This window comes from Lemur catta, chromosome 16, assembly GCF_020740605.2.
Source record: "Lemur catta isolate mLemCat1 chromosome 16, mLemCat1.pri, whole genome shotgun sequence".
Classification (NCBI taxonomy): Eukaryota; Metazoa; Chordata; class Mammalia; order Primates; family Lemuridae; genus Lemur; species Lemur catta.
Window position 1 is genome coordinate 26,717,835 of NC_059143.1, and position 23,737 is coordinate 26,741,571.

General features: G+C 44.7%; 1 protein-coding gene across 13 annotated transcripts in view; it reads left to right on the forward strand.

The window, feature by feature from the left end:
• The window catches only part of FHOD3 (formin homology 2 domain containing 3), a 423,570-nt gene that overhangs the window by 284,459 nt on the left and 115,374 nt on the right, over window positions 1-23,737 (forward strand). For 7 of the 13 annotated variants that reach the window (XM_045527658.1, XM_045527659.1, XM_045527661.1 and 4 more), the window contains exons 10-11: window positions 2,002-2,240; window positions 22,418-22,513. In XM_045527658.1, coding sequence (XP_045383614.1) covers window positions 2,002-2,240; window positions 22,418-22,513 — 335 coding nt within the window. The remainder of the gene's footprint in view (window positions 1-2,001; window positions 2,241-22,417; window positions 22,514-23,737) is intronic. The other 6 variants (XM_045527665.1, XM_045527667.1, XM_045527664.1 and 3 more) reach the window with 1 other exon arrangement.

The window sequence follows — 23,737 nt, forward strand, 5'->3', positions numbered from 1 at the left end:
AATGTATAATTTCTTTTTTAATTCTTGCAGTTAGAGTGGAGAAAGGGGGATATTGCTGGGAAATAGAACTTCCATTGAGATTTTGTAAAGATAGAGCTTTAGGTGAATTCTTATCACCTCTTGCCTCATTCCCCCCAAAACTGTTTGACTAGTAAATTCTAGGGAAATAAAACAGTCAAAGGATTATTCAGTTGTCCTTGCACATCTGAGAGTTTGTTATAAGATGTATTTGGTACGTAGAGATCTTGGTGAATAGGCCATGTGTCTCAGGTGCTGCTATGGTGCTGTGAACTGGGATGACAGTGGCCAACCTGGCCTTGCCTCCACTAAGCTCATCTTGCTAGATGAACACAGGTGTGAAAGCTTTGGACATGAGGGCAATTGATTTTACAATAGCCAGATTTTCCATAGATAGGTGTGTTTAAGTCATATAGGATGGTTAGCTATCTGGGTCTTTATATTACTTCTCCATTCTCCCACGTGGCAGGATTGGGTTGTGAAATGTGACTGAGCACCCATAAGCCTAGAGAGCTTGCACATTTGGGGACTTGAGACAGTGTGACTCCATAGTCACCAAGTCAGACAGCCTGCTGGATGTGGTTGAGCCTGGCCCACCTGGGCAGTGCAGTGGCCCAACCCCCCAGTTCTGGGTGATGGAAGAACTTATGGGCATCCTAGGCTACCACATCTGAGAGCATGGGTAAGGGAAGGGCACTCATATTTATTGAGGACCAGCCACAGAGAAGACGCTACCCTAGATGGTTTATGCAAGATATTCGCAGCACAAATCTGCAAGTACAATAGTGTTATCTTCATTTGATGAGCTTGAGAAAGTGCAAGTCATTTGCTACAGGTCATACCTGATTAGTGGCACAGCCAGCTTGCACACAAAGGTCTTGTCAACACCAAAACTTATGTTCTTTTTACTGTCTGGTTTTAGAGAATGTGGGTGTAAAAAAAAAAAAAAAGCGAGAGATACAGATGAGTCTAGTCCATGGCTAGGAAGAGTGAGCGTGGATAAGGAGCAGAGCTGGCTGCCAGAAGTGAGTTGGAGAGTAATGGAAAAAACAGTGAGTTTTAACGTGAGGTAGAAAGAAAGCAGTGGATACGTTCCAGGATAGAGCCGAGAGTAAGAGATTGACAAGCCTGGGCATCTGCAGAGGGCACCAGCTAGGCCCAGGACTAAAACATCCCGCTGGAAAAAAGGCAGAGAGTAAGAGCATGGTGCCATTCAGCTCAGGTTTCCCCATGAACGCTGAAGTGGCAAAGTGCACGCTAATTATTCTTCTGCACAAATACGTATCACTCTTAAGAGGAAACTTAAAAAAATACTTTATTCTAGGAGTCAGTTCTTCTTCTGTCGTTTGTCTTTGTCATCCGCCATCTGCAGGCTTCTAGTGTATGACAGTTTCCACCCCAAGCCCGAGAACAGGCTGCAGAGGGCAGCCTCTGCCAGCCGAGATTCTGAATTCAAGCAGTACCTATGCCACACTAGGCTCTCAGAAAGACTTACCGGTGAGGCCAGCTCCTGCTCACCTGGTTCTTGCGGCTTTGCCTCCTTTGCGCTCTTGCGAGCACTGTTTTTGGGAAAGCAAGCTAAGGATGGTCAGGAATTGGCCACCCTTAGGCTTCTGGAACTGGGGCTCCCAGACCAGAACAGCCAAGAGTAGGCAAGGGGAGAGATGAGAGCCCAGAAATGGCAATGCTGTGGGCCAGGCTATATTAGATCCCATCTAATTACAGAATATTCCTCGGGCGTAATTTACTCATGGTACGGTTGCTCCTTCCGTGTCCCTTTGCTGGGAGGAATACACAGGAGCAGCACCTTTCGGCGCGCAGATTGTGCGCTCCGGGGCTGGGGTTGCACTATGCTGCTGAGGCCTGCAGTTGGGGAAGAGGGTGGGAAACCCTCCTTGGGGCAAGCCGGAAATGCGGTCCCAGCCAAGGTCTGGGAAAGGACGTCAAGCCTGACTTCTCACTGGGCGTGCTCTGCTTTTGCAGGTGGCGCTGAGGCACGAGGATGGCGACGAGACCGCGGAGCCGCCCCCCAGCGGGCGCCGCGACCGGAGGAGGGCCAGCGTGTGTTCCAGCAGCGGGGGCGAGCACCGCGCCCTGGACCGCAGGCGGAGTCGCAGGCACTCGGTGCAGAACGTCAAGAGTGCCCTGTCGGCTCCCACCAGTCCCTGCTCCCCGTCGGCTCCCAGCTTCAAGTCCGGTCAAGTGCAGAATCTCCGTGAAAAGTAAGCATTAACCCAGCAGTGGAGCAGAGCGCAGGGATACATCAAGGAGAGGGAGAGGGAGGCCACAATGTCACAGATGTGCACTCCCACGTGCTCCCACTGGCTAGTTAGTCCCCCTGGCTTTGCTCCCTGCCTCATCTCTACCATTAAACCACCACCCCAAAATCTCAGGGAACTTCCCATGCAAGGTGGCCATTGGTGACGTGCACAGACTTGGTGTTACTAACACCATGAACTCTTCGTCAGCACCTGGCTTTTACTGTTATTTAATAGCTTAGTTTCTGTGTTCAGAAAAGCTGTACTTTGTACTTTTGTACTTTGTCAAATGGAAAAGAATCCAAAACACAAAACTTTGGCCTAGAAACAATTGGTATGCTACTATAGAAATGTGACGTTGTGGGCTGGGCACAGTGGGACATGCCTGGCATCTCAGCTACTTGGGAGGCTGAGATGAGAGGATCGCTTGAGGCTGGGAGTTTCAGAGTTCCAGACCAGCCTGGGCAACATAGTGACAACCTGTCTCAAAACAAAAAAAAAAGCCAGGTACAGTGGCTCACACCTGCAATCCCAGCACTTTGAGAGGCCAAGGTAGGAGGTTAGCTTGAGGCCAGGAGTTCAACACCAGCCTGGGTGACAAAGAGAGACTCCAGCTCTTAAAAAAAAAACCAAACAAAAAAATATTAGCCTGGTGTGGTGCATGTACCTGTAGTCCCAGCTACTCAGAAGGCTGAGTGGGAAGGATTACTTGAGCCCAGGGGTTCGGGACTGCAGTGGGCTATGACTGCGCCACTGCACTCCAGCCTGGACAACAGAGTGAGACCCTATCTCTAAAAGAAAAATGAGATTGTAAGCATCTTTAGATACTCAAGAGTATCTTAAGGTTTATTTTACTTAAATAGAATAAACCAGTATGAGTTTCAAAACATCTGTCTACCTCTTTATCACTTAGTCATTCAGTAAATGTTTTTGCTGACTGTCTGTTACAGGCCAGGATTATTCAAAGCTATGAAGATATATATAAAAATGGAAACAGTATGATCTCTGTCCTTATGAACCTGACAGCTGGGAGAAAGAAAGAATGAAAAAGGTAGATAGGAAGAAATAGAAAGATTGATAATCCTCTGAAAAGTTATGCTTATTAAAATATAAAATTTGACAAAATCTGTGGGAACCCAGAGTGGTTCTATATAACAGGTGCAATAAAAGATTAGTCCTACTGCTGTGGGGATTGGACCCAGTTTTATCTTCCCAAATGGATGCTGTTCGTTCACTGGGATGATGGGTTCTGTGGACCAGTCCCTGTCACCCGGGATCATAAGGCCTGAGTGATACATTCATATCCTGCTGCTGGCCGAGTGGAAATGTTAAGTGCTCATGTGACTTGCCTGCAGCATCCTACCCCACCGTGGAGATCCCTGGGGAGCCAAACTTAGGTCACCGGACTGCATGGTGAGGAAGAAAATAACTCAGAATAAGTTGTATGACCTTAAGAAAGAAAAGTGATCAAGATATGTCCCTCCTCTCCATCGCTAAGGGAATACCCACCATCACCATTGCTAAGAGGTCCCCCAAGCAGTCTGGCACTCATGGACTCACTTGAGCATGAATCAGGCCCTGCCTCTGGGTGCCTGCTGTCCCGGAAGGAGAAGGGCATTGGTCTGAGATGATGTGCAGCCATGGTCTCTGTTGACACCCCTTTTCTACCTCATAGCCCCAGGGGCCCTCCATCTATAGGTTTTTCTATTTCTGCAATCTGTGTAAAGCAAGCTCTGTTTTAATGAAAAGAAGACCTAAACTTCTGAACAGATTGAGGAATGAAAACGTTTACCATGAGCGTTGCATTTTGTGACCTAGGATCTTAAACTCAGCCAATGCTCAAAGGGCAGGTGAAGCTCTCTCCTAGCACTGTTCCTGGCTACTGGCTTGAGGAGGAAACCTGGGGAGAGTGGAGGAACGTGTATACAGTGGGCTGAAAACAAAATTTAAAACCACCAAAGGTGCTGAGAATAGGAGTTAGGTGGGCCTTGTCAGCAGTGCTTGGTGTTCCCTTGCTGTGTCTGACTTGTGTCATGCTTGCTCCTGGTCTCTCTCGTGCTGTTGCACTTCTCAGAGGTCTCTATGTTGTACGTTCAGGTGACGATGCCCTGTGGTAGGTTAGCAAGGTTGGCACAGTGAAGTGGACCATCCTGGGCACAGTGCACAGTCTCGGAGTGCTGGGCTCAGTGGGATCTGAAACAGGAGGCCAGAGATGCTGCTCTGAATGCCACTTGTTTCATTCTTTTCAAACAGACTGGTATTTCGTTTTACTGAAATTAGTACTTTAATGTAAATTTAGTAACATTTGAGAAAAACACACTTTCCAGCCTGTAAAGATAGGTAATGTTTTATCTATTCATCCATCCATTCAGATGGATGATTATGAAGTGACTTCATTCATGAAGGCTGTTGCAGGGATTTTGCCCGTGGCCCCAAAGCGACAGTACACTTTTGGCAAAGGCGGGAGTGAGATAGTAGGGAAAGAGTGTGAGAAGCAAAATGGGAAACGATTGCTATATGCATAACTTAGTCCCCGGCTCAACATCTGTGCCTCAAAACAGCACCTTAGAATCAAGTAGCTGCTTGTGTTCCGTCCCCGCAGACCTTGCAGGACACAGAGGCATGCCTGATGTAGACTGCGCTACCTCGCTGTGAACCTCCTGGCCGTGCCTAATGCTAGCGAGCTTATAGTAACGTGTCTGTGGACACCACTTATGAGGAATTTGGGGCTGGATTTTATAACTGTGCCCCGAATGATGCCAACACTTTTGAAAAGAAGGTAGAAATGTGTTTTAGAAGGGGATTCATGTTATTACAAAAAAAGTATATGGCACTCACCACTCGGTCCTTTTATATCATTTGAATTTAATTCTCACAATGATTCTCTGTAGGATCCAGATACAGGACAAGTGTCATTATGCTTGTTGTACAGTTGAGAAAATGGAGTGGGGAAGGTGTACAGTAGCTGTCGTGCCTCAAATTGCAGGACTATGGGGCTGAGCTGCAGGTTAAACCCAAGTCATTGGCCCCTTGACTGTCAGTCTCCAAAGCACACACAGCCACTCCCACCACTCCTAAGCATATTCCCTGAGTGAGATCCACACTTCTGACTCTTTAGAGAGTTTGATTTACATACCATGTAGGGATATTTTTATTGAGATAAATATAAAAATGCAAAGAGTTGAAAAGGAGAAAATCTCAAAGTCTCCCTGCAGACTCAAGCCTGAAAGCCTATGTGCTTTAATAAGGACTGATAAGACTGTGAACTCAGAGTAGGTTTCTTAAGAAATAGAACTCCACACTGAGCATCCGCCCAATGGGGTACGAGTTTGTTGGTCATCTGTCATCTAAGAGCGTCTTTGTGTGACTGTGCCATAGTAAGTTTCATCTTTGCCCTTAAAATTTACAGATCTGATTGGAAGGAAGGAAAATTTGGGTGCTTTCATTTATTACTGAGAAAATTATTTTTGGCATCTAATTAGCCAAAAAAAAAAAAAAAACCCAGTTTCTCTAGTTTAGATTGTAACAGAATATAATCAAACGTAGGACTACAAAGTTCTTAGAGTGTGTCCAGCCCAAAGCAGGAGCCCTTCCTACCACATTTCCAAGGGATGGGGTGCACTTCCAGGCTCAGTCACCACCTTTACTGAGGTGCTGCATGCTATCCTTGAACTGTTCTGCGTGTTGGAAAAGTCTCCGACTTAAATTGACCTCCTTCAAATGTGTCCCCGTACATCCCAGTTCTTCCTCTGTCGACCTGTACCAGGGCTCCTTCCTGCTCTGTGTCAGTCTTCCTGATAATGAACACTGCCTGGGACTCAACACGTGAACCTTATATTTCATCCTGTTGATTTCCACACAACATTCCAACCTGGAGAGGTAATTTTGAACTTCATTCAGTCACTGGTGTTAGCAGTTGTGCCATCAGCTTTCAGTCAAGTGTGTATTTTAATGCACATGGAAGAGTGACCTGGCGGGTAGAGGATGCTGACAACCGGTCGGGGTGTGGAAGGCACAGACCAGTGCCACGTGCCTCAGAGGCAGGGGTCCGCAAACTTGCTCTGTCAAGGGCCAGGCACTAAATGTGGTCGGCCTTGCGGGCCAGTCTCTTTTGGAGCCACTGGACTGAATTCTGCCTTTGTAGCACATGAGCAACGAGTGACATCGGGCACCCAAGTGAACATGGCTGCCTTCCAGCGAAACTTTAGTTATGGACACTGAGTTTTGAATTTTACATGTCATGAAATAGTTCTCTTTTGGGTTTTTTTTAACCATTAAAAATGTGAAAACCATTCTTAGCTCACAGGCTGTACAAAAACAGGCTGTGGGCCAGATTTGGCCCACAGGCTGAAGTTTGCCAGCCCCTGTTCCTTGGGGCTGGGTTTCTTGAGGGAGGTTGGGGGGCAAATGGTCTGGAAATGGCAAAGGGGGATATGGGGGGTATGAGAGAAAAACCCACTGTGCCATGTGGGAGGGCTGTAGGGAACAGTGCTCTTAGGTTTGGGGTTAGAGCAAGGAAGCAAAAGGAATATTCCTTGAAGAGGTTGAGACTATCAGGGATTTGGATGGTAGCTTGAGCATGAGTTTCCAGGGCTCAGAGGAAGATTGAGGGGGTTGGAGAAGGGCAGGAGATACATCAGATGGGGGAACACACACAGCCAGGTGAGGAGGTTAAGGCAGGGTGGGAGAAGACATGGCCTAGCCTCAGCTGGTCCTAGATCAGGGGAAACCCGGAGAGACCATGCCAGGACAGCCAAGAGTACTGACTGGAGATAGCCCACCTGAGCTACAGGGAGGGGGAGTCTGGCAGGGGTATGGTGTGGGGGCAGGTTGTACAGACCAGCATCGGGAGCTCAGTCCCCACCTGGTGACAGAGACTAGGCCACAGCTCCTGAGCAGCAGGGAGCACTCGGTCTTCACAGTCTTTACGAGGGTGGTGTTTGGAATTGCTGTGGTCTTGGCCATAGAATGGAGGTGTTGAGGCATGGGAGAGTGAGTTCACCTGAGCCTGGCTCCCTGTAATCACCACGAGTCAATTTATTAATATATGTGACCACTGGCTCATGTTAGGCACTGAATAAATAGCAACTGTTTGTTTTCAAATACAAATGGTAGTATTTAAAGATGGGGTACCAACTATGTGATGTAAAATGAAGAAAGTTAGACCATATAGTTCAAAGATAGTTGACAACAATAGCAGCTGCAACAACAGCTAAGATTTTCTGAGCACGTAAACATCTGCCAAGCACTGCAAGTGTACTCACTCCATTTTTGCCATTACCCCACGATGTAGTTGTTCTTAGTATTGCCGCATGATGGGAAACCAAGGCACAGGGAGTTGAAGTAACTTGCCCCAGGCCCCAGAGTTCATCTAATCTATGGTGGAACTCATCCTAGAGTTCAGCTGGTCTGGCTGCAGAGTCCGTGCCCTCACCATTATATTAAGCAGCCCTATTTCTGTGATTCTGTAAAAATAAATACACAGGGTACTTGGCAATTAATAAGCAATTAGTAAATGCACATCTTGCCATCTTTATTATTGCTTCTATATTTTTCATATCAATACATTTTTAAAAAATTATTTCTTAGTGTTACATTATGTAGATATACCAAAATACCATAATGCTATCATTTATTTTGCTATTTGATTCCAGTTTTTTCCTAGTATCAAACTTGCTTTAATGAACACACACACGTTTATGTACATATGTTAGCATAAACACTCTTTTAGGATAGATTCCTACAAATGGAATTCTAGATCCAAGGACATCTACATTTTAAATATTAATATTCACCAAGCTCTAAAAAGTCTGTACAGGTTACTATCCCACCACCAGTGTATGATTGACTATTTTCCCACATCATCACTAGCACTGGGTGTTATGAGTTTTTTAGAATTTTTGTAATTTTGAAAAGTGAATTGTAGTGCCTCAGCATTTTAATTTGCATTTTTTTGATCGGTACTGAGGTTATGCAGCTTTAATTGCTTCATTGGCTATTGATATTTTTTTTCTTTGTATTACCTGTTAATATCTTTTGCTCATTTGTTTCCTGGTTAGGCTATTTTAATTGATATACAGCTATTCTTTGTTTCATGTGGAAATTTTCAGATTCAAAAGTAGAATGTAAATATTCTGTACATACTTTGGATTATGAACTTTCTGACAGTTTTTTCTTTGTATTTCCAATATCTTTTAACTAAATTTATGTTGTGTCTCACTGTATGCATAAAATATATTTGTTACAGTGTCCAATATGTGAGTCTTTTCCTGTGTGGCTTTTAGGTGTCATGCTTGCTCAGAAATGTGTGCCCTCTTTCTAACTGCAGCCTCTCTGTGTTGTCCTGGGGAAATGCTATGTTATTCCTTCGCTATCTGGGAGATAAACAATAGCAGCAGTGATGAAGCCAGTGTTTATGGAAGACTGACTGCATACTGGCTATTGTGCTAAGCAATTTTACACGTATTGCAGATTTCAAGAAAAAAGTGGTATTTTCCTCTCCATTTTACAGATAAGCAAATTGAGGCACAAAGAGATGAAGGAATTTGCCCCAGATTATAGAGGGGTGGGTAGTAAGAGGCACTGCTGGATCAGGACCCAGGCAGTCATACTCCACAGCCTGCGCTCAGAACCAAGCATCCCTAGAACTACTCTCTGACTCTATAGAACATGTTCAGTAGTGACAACCATTTTATCTTTCGAGGATTAATTAGATTTGTTGAGGAAGCGAAAAATTGTTCAGAGCAAATGTTGACTGGAACTTTGTAATCCTAATGAGCTGTATTGGTTTTAGTAACTGATTTTGATCCTGAAATAATCATGCTGATTTGCTTGTTTTTGTCATAAATCGGCACCGAAAACAGTTTCTAAAGAGGAATTCTGAAAGTGTTCAGGGCGATAACTGCAGCATTGGAGCAAGCCTTCCTAACCATAACTAACCATTACCTTGACAATGGGAAAGTAAGATATAGGGAACTCAGGGTTGAAAGGAAGCCATGGTTAACTATCAATTATTAGAGGTTGAGGAGGAGCAGGGACCTAAGCTGTCCTCACCTTTTGGGGGTTCATATCTGATGCACACCAATTAGTGGCCCAGTGGGTGGTGGGAGGAGGGTAGCCAAGCCTCCCTCGGGGCTGAGCCTCCAAAGTGCAAGCTGGAGGGAGGTGATTGGAGGGGTGTTGTTTTCTATTTTCCTGCAGGAGTAGGCAAGGGTATTGGCATCTCTCCACGAGCTACAGGAAGCAGTGGGCAAATGGAAGAGCCTGATTATGGAACCGTGCCGGGTGGGTGAGCTCATCTTCCTATGTTTTGACAGGAAGGAGACAAGAGTGGATATCTAGGTTCTAGGGCAGCACATTGCTCTCTGGTCTCTCATGCTTTGTCCACAAAACTCCAATGGCAGGGTTACAGCATTCACTCAGGGTCTGCAGTGGAATAGTAGAGTAGCCCTAGTTCTTTCCCGAAGCAGTTGGCGATCAGCTGTCGATTTGCAAGCAGAAAACATGAGACAAGGTGTTGTCTAAGGTTAATCTACAAAATCTGCCACCCAGGTGACCTGCTCAGTCCTGGCCCTTGGAGGAAGGTTTGCCATGTGCAGTGAGGGCACAGCAGTTGAGTTGGATGAGGGCATAGGCGTGGTCGTGTGTGAACTCAGGGTGATGGTACCAGTACCTCTTTAAATAGGGTGGGGGGAGAGTTAAGATAGCTTCACCCAAGGTGGTGGTAGTTGTTACTCCATGCCCTGGAGCTTTCTTGGATATTATTCTATTAAAGAAGGTAATTGTTAAATAAACCTGGACATGAACTGGAGAGAATATTTTGTGCATTGGCATAAACATGCTAGAGGATTTCACAACAACCAGATTAACAACCACTGATACCGTGAGCAGCAAGTAGCTACTTGGGAAGATTTATCTGATGGTAAATGATTTGTATAAATGGGATTCACTGATGAGGGCTGTGACCTCCTGACATAGGTGTGATTGGAATATAGCCAGTGATTCAGCTGTGTCCAAGAGGCTCTTCCTGGTTTTGTGAGTGTTGAGTAGCAGAAGGTAGGCTGGAGGGGAGAGGGTTGGGGGGCGGACGGGGGAGTGAGCTTTGAAATGGGAGGACCTGTACTGAGTCCTTAGAGGCATTGAGGCACAAGGAAGAAGTTGTTTTGCAAAGCTCCTGATTTCTGGAGCAGGACTTCTGGTTTCTTGAATATTCACTGACCAGATTGCAGGTTTCTTAGGGGTTTAAACTTTGCTGAATTGAATTTGGGGATCTTTCTAGGTTCTGAAGAAATTGGCAAAATTTTATTCTTAAAACTGAGTGGAGCTACTGATGAATTTCAAGTGAAGAAGTGAGGTCGGGGTTGTGTTTTAGCAAGAGCGCTCTGGGGCGCTGTGTGGAGCACGCTGGAGGGGAGAGCAGACTGCAAACCTGGAGACCAGTGCGGGGCTGTTGGGGTCCGGGGAGGCGTGGAGGGGGCCTGACTGAGCAGGGGTGGGAAGGAGGGGAGGTGGGGAGATGCATGAGGACATGGTTTGTAGGACGGTGACTGGATTGCGTGGTGGGAAAGGAGAAAAGGAGTCTGAGGTGATTTCCAGGCCACTAGTAACCCAGGGTCATGGGCTGGCTCTGAGGACACTCAGTAGGCTCTTTGGGTGTCCGTGGTTGGCACAAGTAGAAATTCCCATAGTCGGTTGAATAGGCACTTCTGGAACTCACATACCTGTAAATGATGGTTGAAGCCCAGGCTTAGATGCCATGACCCAGGAAAAAGAAACCCAATGAGCAGAGAAGCAGCTGGACAAAGCCCTAGAAAAGAAAGTACAGAATTGTCATCTCACGAAATGCCAAAACTGAGAATGTCCCTCACGTTCCAAGTCAGTGAACCCTGAAACAGGTTACCTGCAAGTGTCACTGTTGCACCAGCAGGAGTGGACTCGCGGTAGGAGGGCTCAGGAAGGGACAAGCCGTTTACTTTGTGCATAGGGGAGTGGTGAGCACACTTCAGAGACGAGGGAAGGGTTCATGGTTCTAGTTGAATCTTTGACTCTCTTTGGGAATGTTCTTCTTTCAGGGCCAGCTTTGCTTCCCTTTGGCCTAAGCCCCACATTTCCTGGAACGCACACCTTCCCTCCATGCTCTGAGCGTTCACGGCCCTTTCTCGTACAGCTCGCTTTTCCCTGGCAGCTCATGCAGGTGTGGGCGTGGGCGTTCCACTGGAGAGGAAGCAGCTCTCTGTATTTCCCATGTAACTCCCAGCGTCCCTTTGGAGTTGGAGCAAGGGCTTTCCAAGGAGTGCTAAGCTGAGTTGATTGACTGCAGTCATGGGAAGAAAACTGAGATCGTCTTTGCTTGATAAGCGTCTGTGGAGGGAGCTGGCGGTTACTCTTCACTGATGAAGGCTGAACAAACAGGGAGATAAAACCCTGAAAACGTAGGTTGAAGAGGCCAAATCTGACAGCAGAAAAGAAGTCTACACTGGGCAGAGGTGATGCTGGTGGATCATTTTGCAAGGGAGCCCTTCCCTCTGGGAATAGGCTTTGGAAATTCAAGAGGACAGGCCCCGAGAGAGAGAGAGACCTGGTCTGGGGTCATGCTTGTTTCACTCCATGTGCCCAGCAAGCTGACGGTGATGAGAGAAGCATCATATACATGTTGAAAAACAGTATCTCTAAATGAAGTCATTTTTATGTTTCAGAGACTGATCAGGATTAAGATGGGCTATACCCTTGGTCCAAGTATGGCTCATGGTGCCCGATGTTGTGGCTTCATTTGTTCTCCTCCTAGTGGATTTAGGGCCTTGGTGGAAGGGCAAGGAGGGTGACAGGGGCAAGGGATGAGAGCCGGTGGACTCCCTGTGCACGTGAACACAGTCAGAAGACCCGATGGTGTTCACAAAAAAAATGGAAACAAGGCAGGATCAATGGCTTCTTCCAGTCCTTAAAGAGAAGAGGTATTTTTTTTCCAGCCACAAAGAATTTATCGTGGGCAGGAGTAGCACAGTATAATGGTTAGCAGCGTGGACACTAGAGCTGGACTTCCTGGGTTCAATCTTGGCTTATTGGCTGTGTGACCCTGGGCAAACTCCGTAACCTCTCTGTGCCTCAGTGCCTCATCTGCGAATGAAGGTACAAATTATACCTACCTCTGAGGTTCCTGTGAGGATTGAAGGAGTGGCCCATGTAGAAAGGCTTAGCATAAGGGCACAAGGTGCAGAGTTTAAGTACATAGAATAAATGAGTGGATGGAGCCCCCAAGGGGGAAGAGAGCTTTGAAAGGCAGAGTGAAGCAAAGAACAGGGACGCTTGCTTCTTCTGGTCCCTGGACAGTGCCCTGAACAGCTCAAGGAAGCCTGGATAGTTCTCTGCAGCCTGAATGCCTTTGATCGTCCTGACAGAGTGTACTTCCCCAAGACACAATAGCTCAGCGAGGAATCCAGAAACAATTATATCACACTTCAGGAATACCCAATTACGGTATTCGCGTGGCCCCAGAGAAATAATTTCATTCCTGAGGCTTTTCTTCCAGCCATGCGGTTCTGCTTTTATAAACATGAGATTAAAAATTGATTAGAGGCGAGCCCCCACGAGGAAGTGGCCAGCCAGGGCCTGCTGTGTGCAGGCCTTTGTCTCCCAGGGATCCTTGGATGGGACTGGGCAGGTAGGGGTGGGGGTGTCACAGCCTTCTGAAGTGAAACAAATACTGACTTGAGAAGCTATTTTTCTTTCTTTTTTTCCCTCCTCTTTTAAAGAGACAGGGTCTTGCTCTGTTGCCCAGGCCGGAGTGCAGTGGTGCAGTTATAGCTCACTGCAGCCTCCAACTCCTAGGCTCAAGTGATCCCCCCACCTCAGCCTCCTGAGAAGCCGGACTAAGGTGCGCACCACCGTGCCTGGCTCATTTAAAAAAAAATTTTTTTTTTTTTTTTTTTTTGTAGATACTGGGTCTCGATGCATTGCCCAGGCTGGTCTTGAACTCCTGGTTTCAAGTGATCCTCCCAAAGTGCTGGGGTTACAGGCATGAGCCACTGTGCCCAGCCTATTTTCTTTTTCTGTATTTTTTCACCTATCCCTTTGCAGAATTGCCTTCCAAGTAGAGCAGTAAATAATTTTTCTCACGAAATAGAGAAAAAAAAATCATGAAGCACCTTGAACGCTACCTTTGTTTTAGTTTGTGTTTGTAGACTTGGGTCCACATCCATAGTGGCGCTCGTGTCTATAAGTAAATGAGCAAGCTACCAAATCTCTAGAAAAGAAACCCCTAATACTGGGTATGTTATTTCAGAGTAGACTTACGTTAGTAGACTTCTTAGTATTGATGTATTATGAAGGTCGCAATTACAATTACTGTGTTGAGACAGAAATACTGACTCTTGGGACTAAAGGAACAAATTCATATTCAATCAACTTCTGTTATGCCTACCATATGCTTGGGTCTGAGGATTCAATGAAGCTTATGGTTTCTTAAGACAGTGTGTAAATAAATATGGATAGCAAGTAAATATGTGTAGCTTTGGACAAGGGGTTTTGAAGGGAAGCAATAGGGCTGTGTGGTAGAGGGTATCGGGGATATAAGGACACACCCTTGAGGACAACCTACAGAAGTGCTCAAGGACACCAGCAGGGAGAGCCATTACGATGTCACTAGCGACACAGTGTAGGAAACAACTGGGAGTGGCGTGAACTGTCCGCAGGAAGGATGCAGCCAGCAGTTAGAAGACATGCACAAACCAGAAGTCCCAACATACTTGCCAGATCATTTTCTGTGTATAAAGATTACAGAGTAATACGTTTCATTTTTTTTTAACTAGAAGTTTACCCACCAAATTTATAACAGTAGTTATCTCTGGCCAAAGGCAACTTCATTTTTATCAGCAATAGGATACTTTCTCAAAAGGAATATGAATTCCTTTAAACAGTCACTTAAAAACACTCTTTAGAAAAGAGGATGGTGGGATGGGCTGGGCCAGGACGCTGCCGCAGGCATTTAGGCTCAATCCCGAAGGGGTGAGAAGAGACCCCAGGAGCACCGTGTCCAGTGGCAAAGAGGACAAGGGCTTGGTGTTGCTGGGTATCTAATAGGCATCTTGAGAGGCGAGGCTGTAGCATGCGGAGGGAGACAGAGGCGGCTCGGGGTAGAGACGAGGTCGCACAGAGGGCGGGCCAGGTTCTGCAGGGCCTGGGCAACCGCAGCACGGAGTCTGGTTGTCAGTTGGCACGTGGGGCTCAGCTGTGCACATTTGAAGAGCTGCCTGCCTGGCGGGATCAGAGTGGAGGTGAGGGAGAGGGGAAACAGGGACGTGAGTGGTGGCTATTGATGCGGAGCTACTGAAAACCATGGGTAGCTTGGACTGAGGCAGTGTTCTTAACTCTGCGGAATATCTGATAGAACCCATGCTCCGGCCTCACATCAGAATAGGTTAATACAATTTCCAAAAATAGGGCCTGAGCATTCACATTTTAACATAATATGTGTCAACAGTGTGACTCACTAGGCTCGAGGTTGCCAGTAGCGTGGAGAGACATAAAGAGAGTCAGTCGCCTTCATTACTGGGTCTTCCAGGACCTCCCTCCTGTAGCGGGTGAGCCCAAACCTGTTAGAGACCCGATGGGCACTGTGTGAGTGTGCAGGGCCGCATGCACACCTGTGACACGCATCTAGTTCCTTGGGCGGTGGTCTGTGCGGGTAATTCTGACCCTTCGCTGCTCTGTTTTGTCTTCCTCTTGCCTTCTTCGTATACAGTTCATTCTCGTTGACATCCCTAGGAGCAGATAGTGACTGAAGTAGAAAGCACACGCTACCCACACAAGTCTGCATGGCTGCTGGCAATTGGAGGGCATAGCACAACTGAAGGGTAGAAAATAGAAAACGAGGTTGTTGGAAAACCCTGGCTGAGATAGAAGATTTGGGGTTTATATCTGGATGTCAATTCTCTGTACTTGATTGCCATACTAAGAGTTGATGGGGGTATGTTCAAGTTCAAAACATGTGAAAAGGCAATTACAAGTTCTCAAATCAAACTGAGTCACCAATTAAAAAGATTATTGTCATACACTGAAACACGATTGTCCTCAGGTGGTTTTAATTGATATCTGCTTCTTAAAAACATACATGTTGTCTCTTGTTTATTTCTGAGTCTTGCACTCTCTAGTACCCTTCCCTTTTGGAAAAACACAAGACAATAGAATATGTGTGAGAAGTGCTGTTATTTCCATTTAAAAGCGAGCTTGACCAGAAAACACACAGATTAGTAATTGTACAAATTCTAGAAGTGGGAGAATATGTCTAATGTCCACATAATTTTGCATGTTCAGCTGTAATAGAACACCAGGGATGGAGGTTCTGATCCTGCTGTTCCACTTTATGAGTGAGATAAAATAGATCATGGATTGACCAGTGTCTCAGGACTCAGCCTGGGACTATGCTTGGTGTCCCTGTCATTTCCAGAAGTTGTTAGAGAAATGCAATCTACCTACATCCTAGTCCTCTTTTGCTCTCTCAGACCTCTAAGGTACAGTTAAAGCAATTAACTAGTATCTATGACAGAATAAAGGTGTTTTTTTTTAAACACAAAATCAAGGTATACACAAAGTAGTGAGGCATTTTAGTTTGTAGTTATCACTGGATTAATTTGTTTTACACCTGAATAAATCTGCAACCCCAGCTACTAATTGTGTTTTTTCCTATTGATGTTTACACTCTGCAGACTTGAATTCCATTGTATTGAACTACTCCATGTTTCAGCAGAAATGGAGTAGTTGGATCCGTGAATATTTGATTCTAAAAAAAATAGCAAAATAATGGCTTATGCATTGAGATTCTGGCCTATAGAACAGTTTTTTGGGTATATTTGGGATCCATGAGCTGTATTTTTTACTCCTACTAAACTTTGCATGCTACAGGGATAATAAATACTTTCCTGTCAACTTTGGGTTCTCACCATGGAAACATCAGAGCCACAGCTGGGCTCTGTTAGATGTCTTTTCATTCTCTTGGCTGGTAAAAATCTTTAGAGGGAACTTTTTTTTTTTTTTTCCCTTGGTAGATAAGAAAACTATTTTTAAATGAAATCACTGATTCAGTTGGTCCGATATTTGTCTTAACTGATTAAGATTGCTAATTGGAAGTTTTCAAATCTCATCTTATGCCCTTGGTAACCTAGAAATAGCCTTTAAGTTAATAGAAAGTATGAGTCACTGAGGCTAAGTTTGAACTGCAGCTTAAGTATTTGGTAAGGCAGAGTGATGCAGACTGAGCTCAAGGGGGCACTTTCTTTATCATAAATTTAACGAGCTATTTCTATGAAATACTTTTCATATAATTATGTGTCATATGCGTTTTATGGAAATACATGGGACATTTTAAATGTCTGCATTTTATCTAAACCTTAAACTAGTTGCCATAAATGGGTCCTACTTGTGTCAAGACACTGATCCCCTCAAGCCCATAGGACAGCTGGGCAAGTCTGGGGTGACTGGGGCCCTGGGCTGGTCTTCTGGGAGCCACAGCAGCCTTGTCTCATACTCCAGTGGGCTGTGCAGCTGGCATCATTTTTGACTGTGCTGTATAAGAGGAGAATTGACAAGCAGAGTTCCAGAGACTGTTGCCAAGAAGCAACAGTGCAGTGACAATACAATGATGGAACCAGTTTAGATTCTGCTTCAGTTCTATGGGTAGCCTGGCATGGCGGAAAGGACTAGGGCCTAGATGTTAGGAGGTGCGAGTTCTTACTGGCAAGGGTCAGATCTTACCCTCTGTAGACCTCATCTTCCTTATTTGCAACGTGGGGAGATCTGTGAGGTCATCTACAAGGAATTATCACTTGTTCTTTGATCATGTGTAGCCAGTGCCTCTGTGGTGAGCACTGTGCTAGGTCCACAGTGCCAAGGAACTGCAACAGGCAGCTAGTACTTACCCGATGTCCCTGGCAGCTGGGACCATGAGCCGGGTCTCGTGGACAAACAGAGCAGGAGGAGTAACTCGAGTCGGGAAGAACGGCTCCTGCAAGGACTCCAAGGTTGACATGCCGTTGGTGTGGATGGAGAAGTGATAGATCAGTAGACTGATTAAGACTGGAGTGGAGAGGTCCGTGAAGGGAGAGTGGAAATGAAGTTGGAGAGGTGGCAAGGGATGAGAGATTAGCTAGACAAATTAGACTTGATCCTAGGTCAGCAGACATGTTGAGCAGGGGAATGTCATGTGCAAAATCTCATCTTGTTTCCTGGTCCCTCCTTGGTCCTCTGAATTGCACGTTAACAACTCTGCTAAAGTCTTTCCAGGCCATGCACATAGGCCACCTGGGTTGAATATTTCCTGGTGCAATGAGTTGTTTAATGTCTTCCCCCTCACCTCCCTGTGACTCCAAGAGCGAGGACCGTATTTAGCACTGTACCCCAGCATCTTGCACGTAAGTGCTCAACAAAATATTTGTTGAATAAAAGGGGATAAAGCCCCTAGCCCAAAGTTAGACTGCTTTTTTAGAAAAAAATTATTTTGTTATTTTAAAAATCCCAATTGTACAGAATTGGATTACTCATAATTCTTGCTTCGTGACATACTGTCATCATTGGTCTGTGTATGGCAATCTCCTAGTTTATTTTTATATAATATTTATTACTATAAAGACCATCAATGAGACTATGACCTAACTGAAAAACTAGAGTGTTACCCCTAACTTACCACCTGTCTGTGTGCTTCTCACTCTGCCAACCCTAGACCTAGGTAACCAACACTTTTAAGTTTGTGTTTATCATTGTCTTGTGGGGTTTTGTGTGTGTGTTTTAGTATTATCGTACAGGTACATTTAAACAACATATAATTTTGCTTTTAGGATCTTTATAAAAAATGTATCACTTATGCCTTCTTGGACTTGTTTTCTACATTCCACATTATGCCTCTGATGGTCATTCTTACTGTCGTGTGAGGCTGTAGTTCATCCATTTTTTACTGCCTGGAACTTACCACAACCTTTATGTCCTTTTTCCTGTTGGTGGGCATTTGGGCCATTTCCAGCCTTTGACAGTTACAAACAGTGCTTCTGAGAACGTTCTCAGACCCGTATTCTGGTACACTGGTGCTTCGGTATCCTTAGGGAAGGTTTCTCACTGTGGTGCTATTGACCTTTGGGACTGAATAATTCTTTGTTGCAGAGGCAGTCGTATGCATGGTAGGGTTTTTAGCAGCATCCCTGGACTCAACCAACTGCATGTTAATAGCACTCCCTCCCCATGCCCCAGTTGTGACAACTAAAAATGTCAGACATTGACAGATGTCTCCTGGTGTGGGGGCAGAATCACTCTGGTTCAGAACCACTGCCCTAGGGTGTAGCAATGCCACTTTTAGGTCATGGTGTGAATATTTATAAGATAGTGCCAATTATTTTGCCAAAGTGGTTATACCTGTGCACACTCTCATCAGCAGTATGTACAAGGTAGCTGACCTACATTCTCTTCAGCACTTGGTATTATTAGACTTCTTGATTTTGCCAAGTAGATAAAAAATGGTATTTCCTTGTGGCCTTAATTTATAGTTCTCTGATTTATAGTGAGTTTAAAATATCCCTTCATGCAAGTTTATTGGCTGTGTTCACATGTTTTGTCCACTTTTACAGTTGCATTTTTGATTTTTAAAATATATCTTGTATATTCTTGATTTGAGCTTGTATCTGTTGGATGTATGACAAATACGTTCTCCCAATTAATTGCTCAACTTTGATCCTGATTGCTTTAGTCCTGGAACATGCTTTAAAGTTGTTTTGAGTGTCTCTATTGTGCTTTTGAAACAGCTCGGCAACATTCATTTTCCTTTTTGTTTGTGTTTGAAAGCCTAAGAAACCTGACATTAGCTTGAGACCCAAATTTGGGGAAGTTAAATTGACTTTGATGGAAACGATGCTGTACAGAATCAGACTGCAAGCCTCTGGGTTGCTTTTCGAATATAAAAAGGGTGGCCTCAAATCTGGGACCATTTGTGGTGAAAAAGAAAATACCTAATGGATTCAGAACAGGCCTGTACCCTAGAGTAACTCCTTATCAATCGAAAATAAGCAAAATACCTGTAGAGGTATTTAAAAGCCTAAGGCCAAACACCTAGAATTCCTTAGCACAAATATAAACAAAATTAAGTTATACTTTATAAGAAAATCTAGCTTGGGAAAAAGCAAAGTTGTCTGAATTAATTCTTCAAACTTAATTCTTCAATATTATTAGCATAAAAAATACTGTTTGATTTTTATCATAGGCTGGAACTAAATATTAATAAAATCATTGAAAAAATGTGCCCTACGAGAGGTTGTTTCCTTCTCTGCCCCTTTGCATTCTGGGGCGAGGCCAGTGCTTTGACCACAGGGCGTCCTGGAAGTGGCCCTCCCAGTGAGCGAGGGTGCTGCTGCCTGCCTTTGGGTTCAGCAAAGATACAACATGCACACGTGATGTGCAAATTTATTGCAGGATCTGAGGCTGTTGAGCTCAAAGAGGAGACAGCTTGGGATGCAGGTCAGGATAGCTGTCTTCAAACATCTGTGGGGCAGCTACGTGGAAGAGAGAGGGATCAAAAAGACAGAGCAGGAGGAGTAACTCTAGTCACTGTGAAGTTATAAAAGGGAATTGCTGAAAGGGAATGTGTTGCTGTCTGTCAGGGGTGCAGAACACTTTGCAGAGTACTGTGCCCTCCAACACAGGGGGTCAAGCAGAGCTCTGAGAGTCCACTGGTTTGGGGAGATGAGAGGTGATAACAGAGGGCTCTAGGATGGTGATAACAGCTAAGAGCTGGAACAAACTGGTGTGCTTACTATGTGCGAAGCCTTGTCAAAGTGCTCTTACATATTGGTGCAATCCTTCTAGGAGGGTAGGTACTATTACTACCCCTTATAGGGATGAGGGAAGTTAGGCTCAAGGTCGCACAGTTAGGAAGAGGCGGAGCTAGAGGACAAACTCAGGCAGCCTGGCCTCTCCATCTCCACCTAGGGGAGTAAATGGAATCAAGTCATTTTGGAGGGAGGAACTCAGTGTTTTGTTTTAAAGAGGAGAGGCTCGTGGGTTGACAAGATGGAGGGCATTCCAGAAGGAATAACATCTGCAAACTCCTGGTTTGATTGAGGGAAGGTTGTCTCAGGCTGGAGGCTGTGGGTACAGTTTTCACCTGGCTGCTGTGAGAGCAGGTAGAGGAAACAAGGACTGAGGCTGGTAGAAGGTGGCATGTTGAGGGTCTGCTGTGCCAAGCTTGAAAGGACAGCTCGAAAGTGCTTGTTGGTGGCTTCTGGCATTACAGGAGGGATATTGTCCCCCTGGTTTCTGTTGGAGGAACCCCCAATCCATGTTCCTAAGACAAGTAAGCGTGGGATTTTGTCTTCCTTTTCTACTGCATCTACTCAGTCACCAAGTTCAGCCAAATCTTCTACTTTAATTCTTTCCAGATCCATCTCTTCCTCAGTACACAGCTGTCAACCTACCGAACTATGGGGCCTGCGTAACTTTGATTCCAAAATCTGACAAGCACATTATAAGAAAGGGGAATTATAGATCAATCTCTTTCCAAAAGAGATATGTAAAAATTTCTTAATAAAATATTAACAAATAGAATCCAGCTGTGTATAAAAAGGATAATATTAATATATTAAGACAAAGTGGGCTTTATTCCTGGTGTATGCAAGGTTGGTTTAACTTTTTTTCTTTTTAAAAAAGCAGGCTTTGTAACTCTTTAACAGAAAAAAGGAGAAAATCATATGATTGTCTTGACAAATGCAAAAAAAGGCATTTGATGGAAGTTAACAGTCATTTATGACAAAAATTATTAGCAAACTAGGACTAGAAGGAAACTTCATTAATGTGATTAAGATTATTTACCAAAAAAATCTACGGCAAGCCTCATTCTTTTCCCTGAAATATGGAACAAGAAAAGGAAGCATCAGTCACCACGTCAATTCAACATCATGTTGGAAATCCTGTCATGATGCTGTATAATAGGGCCAGAAGAAAGAAAAGCATATGGATTGGAAAGGAGTAGATGAAACCATCATTATTTTAAGATGAAACAATTGTCTACATAGGAAATCTATGAGAATCTATATAAAAAGTATTTTAATAAATTAAGAAAAGTTGTTAGATACAAGGTAAGTTTACAAAAAATCAATTTTATTTCTATATACCACCAACAAATAAATAGAAAGTGAAATTTAGAACTTGATAACATGTACAGTAGCATCCAAATTTATACGGACAAATAAAAGACAGCTCAGACCTCTACTGAAAATTTAAAACATTAAGAGAAATTAAAGAAGGTTACAGTAAGATTAGGCATAAATACAGGGTATTCTATGACCATGAATTAGAAGACTCAATATGTAAAGATGTCAGTTCTTTAAATTTGTATATAAATATCCCGATCAATAGTACAGCGAGATTTTTGAACTTTTGGAAATTAACAAACTGTCATGGGAATGGCCTTCTCTATTTCTCCTCCGTTCAACTCGGCTTTTCTTGGGTGGGCTTCACTTACAGGCAGCTTTCCCTTACTCTAGGGGTTGCAGCAGCCCCAGACTCAGAGTGTCCCCACAGTGAGCCATCCCTGAAGGCACCAGGAGAAATCCCAGGTGCGACATGGCTTGGCTCTGTCTAAGCTTTGTACCTACCCTGGAAGTAGGGGTGGATCTGGCCCCCTGAACCACACTCACGGAGAATGAGGGGGTGGCATGCCCAAACCATGTGCGAGCCACGGGGTCAGACCATGCCAGAGCGGCCTGGCCCTCGGTGGTTTCTCATCAGTGGTTTCCAGCGCGGTGACAGTGTGAGGACTCTGGTTGCTGCACGAACAGTTGCTGGGTGACTCTGTGTGGGGGAGAAAAAGCACGTAGAAGGCCTGCTGGGGGCCAGAGGCTTCTCTGGATTGCATGTGGGGGTGCAGGATGGTGGCTTCCAGCCACCTTGACAAAGAAATTTGGCCTCTTCTGGGTTATCACATCTCCACCCTACATTTAAAGTTCCTCGTCTCAGAACTGTCTCCCTTCTCCTGACAGATTGAGCACTCTCTTCATTTCAGCCGGCTGGGTTTTTGTTTTGTTTCTGCTTCATCTTCCTGTTTGTCTGTCATGCTCATCTCTCTTTTCCATCTTGTCTCTGTGTGCATTTCTCTTTGCCTGACCTCGTCTCAGGGATGAGGAGGAGGAGCAGGAAGAGGAGCAGCCAGTCACGGAGCCCAATTCAGAGGAAGAGAGAGAGGACGATGCCCCCTGTTGGGGCAAGGACAGGTACCAAGGGCTGGAGCCTCCCAAGCTCACGTGAAAAGCCAGAGGCTCCTTCCTGATGGGATAGTTCACACTGCCTTCTAGTGCCTCCCTTCCTCACTGCCTCCCCCTGCAAACCTTTACTTACGCTGCACACACAGCCACAGAATGCCTAGCTTTGTAGAAAAATAGCTGAGCACGTTTTTCTTAGAGAACTGCACCTTTTATTAAAATCCTGCCTTTCTAACCACACTTTATGGAAAAATCACTTCCCCTCTTCCCTCTCTCAATTAAGTGCTTTAGCTCAGACAGATTGACAATGACTAAAAAGGTTCAACACTGCTAAGATTTTAGTCCTTTTAGCATGGTAGTAAGAATTCCATGTGTTCCCTTCTTCCTGATTTTATCAGTACAGTATTAGCTACAATGTGTGGGTAACTACTGTATTAATGATTCAGGTTTGTTTTTCATCCAAGTGGACAGGAATATTTTCACCCCATGCAGCATAACAAAAATTTCTGTTTTGTTTTGTTTTTTGTTTTGTTTTTAATTTTCATGCCCAGAACAGCTAACCTAACTCAGCAGCCTTTTGGGGAGTTTGTTGTCCTCTCTGCTCACCTCGGCAAGGTGCATTCTTTCTGTCTTCAGGCAATGTTAAGAGACACAGGTACCTTGCAGATATTTTAAAATTTTGCAGGTATTTTCCCCAAATGATGTCTGTATAAAAAAATAAAAATTTACTCATGGGTAATTTCATTTTCCAATATTCGAAAATAATTCTAAAATTGAATGGTTTTTGTCACTTAATTGATTGCCACTGTAAACAGACATTTTTACTGTTTTTTCCTCCTGTGAATAAGCAAAATCAAAAGGATCTTGGATGAATTTGAGTAAAGTCCTCCTTCTGCCAATGTACAAGTTAATGGGTTCTTTGCTGCCAGCACCTCATCTCCCAGGCTTAGCAGTGCACACACAAGTTCTTGTGGGGGCTCAGCTGATGCTCTGAAAGACTCCCACCATGCCGGAGGGTCATAGAATCCTCTCTGAACTGACAAACAAATGATTGTTTCCCCACTTTGAAATGTCTGAGAAGCAGCCGGCAGAGTGTGGAGAGAAGAAAGAAACAAGCTGATGGTTAGAGAGTTAGCCTCATGTCTCAGGATGGATGAGAGGAGGAGAAAGATCAGCGTGCAACGGAGTCCCGGCCTGCACCCCTCTGCCATGCTTGGGGATAGTGAGTTGTTAGCG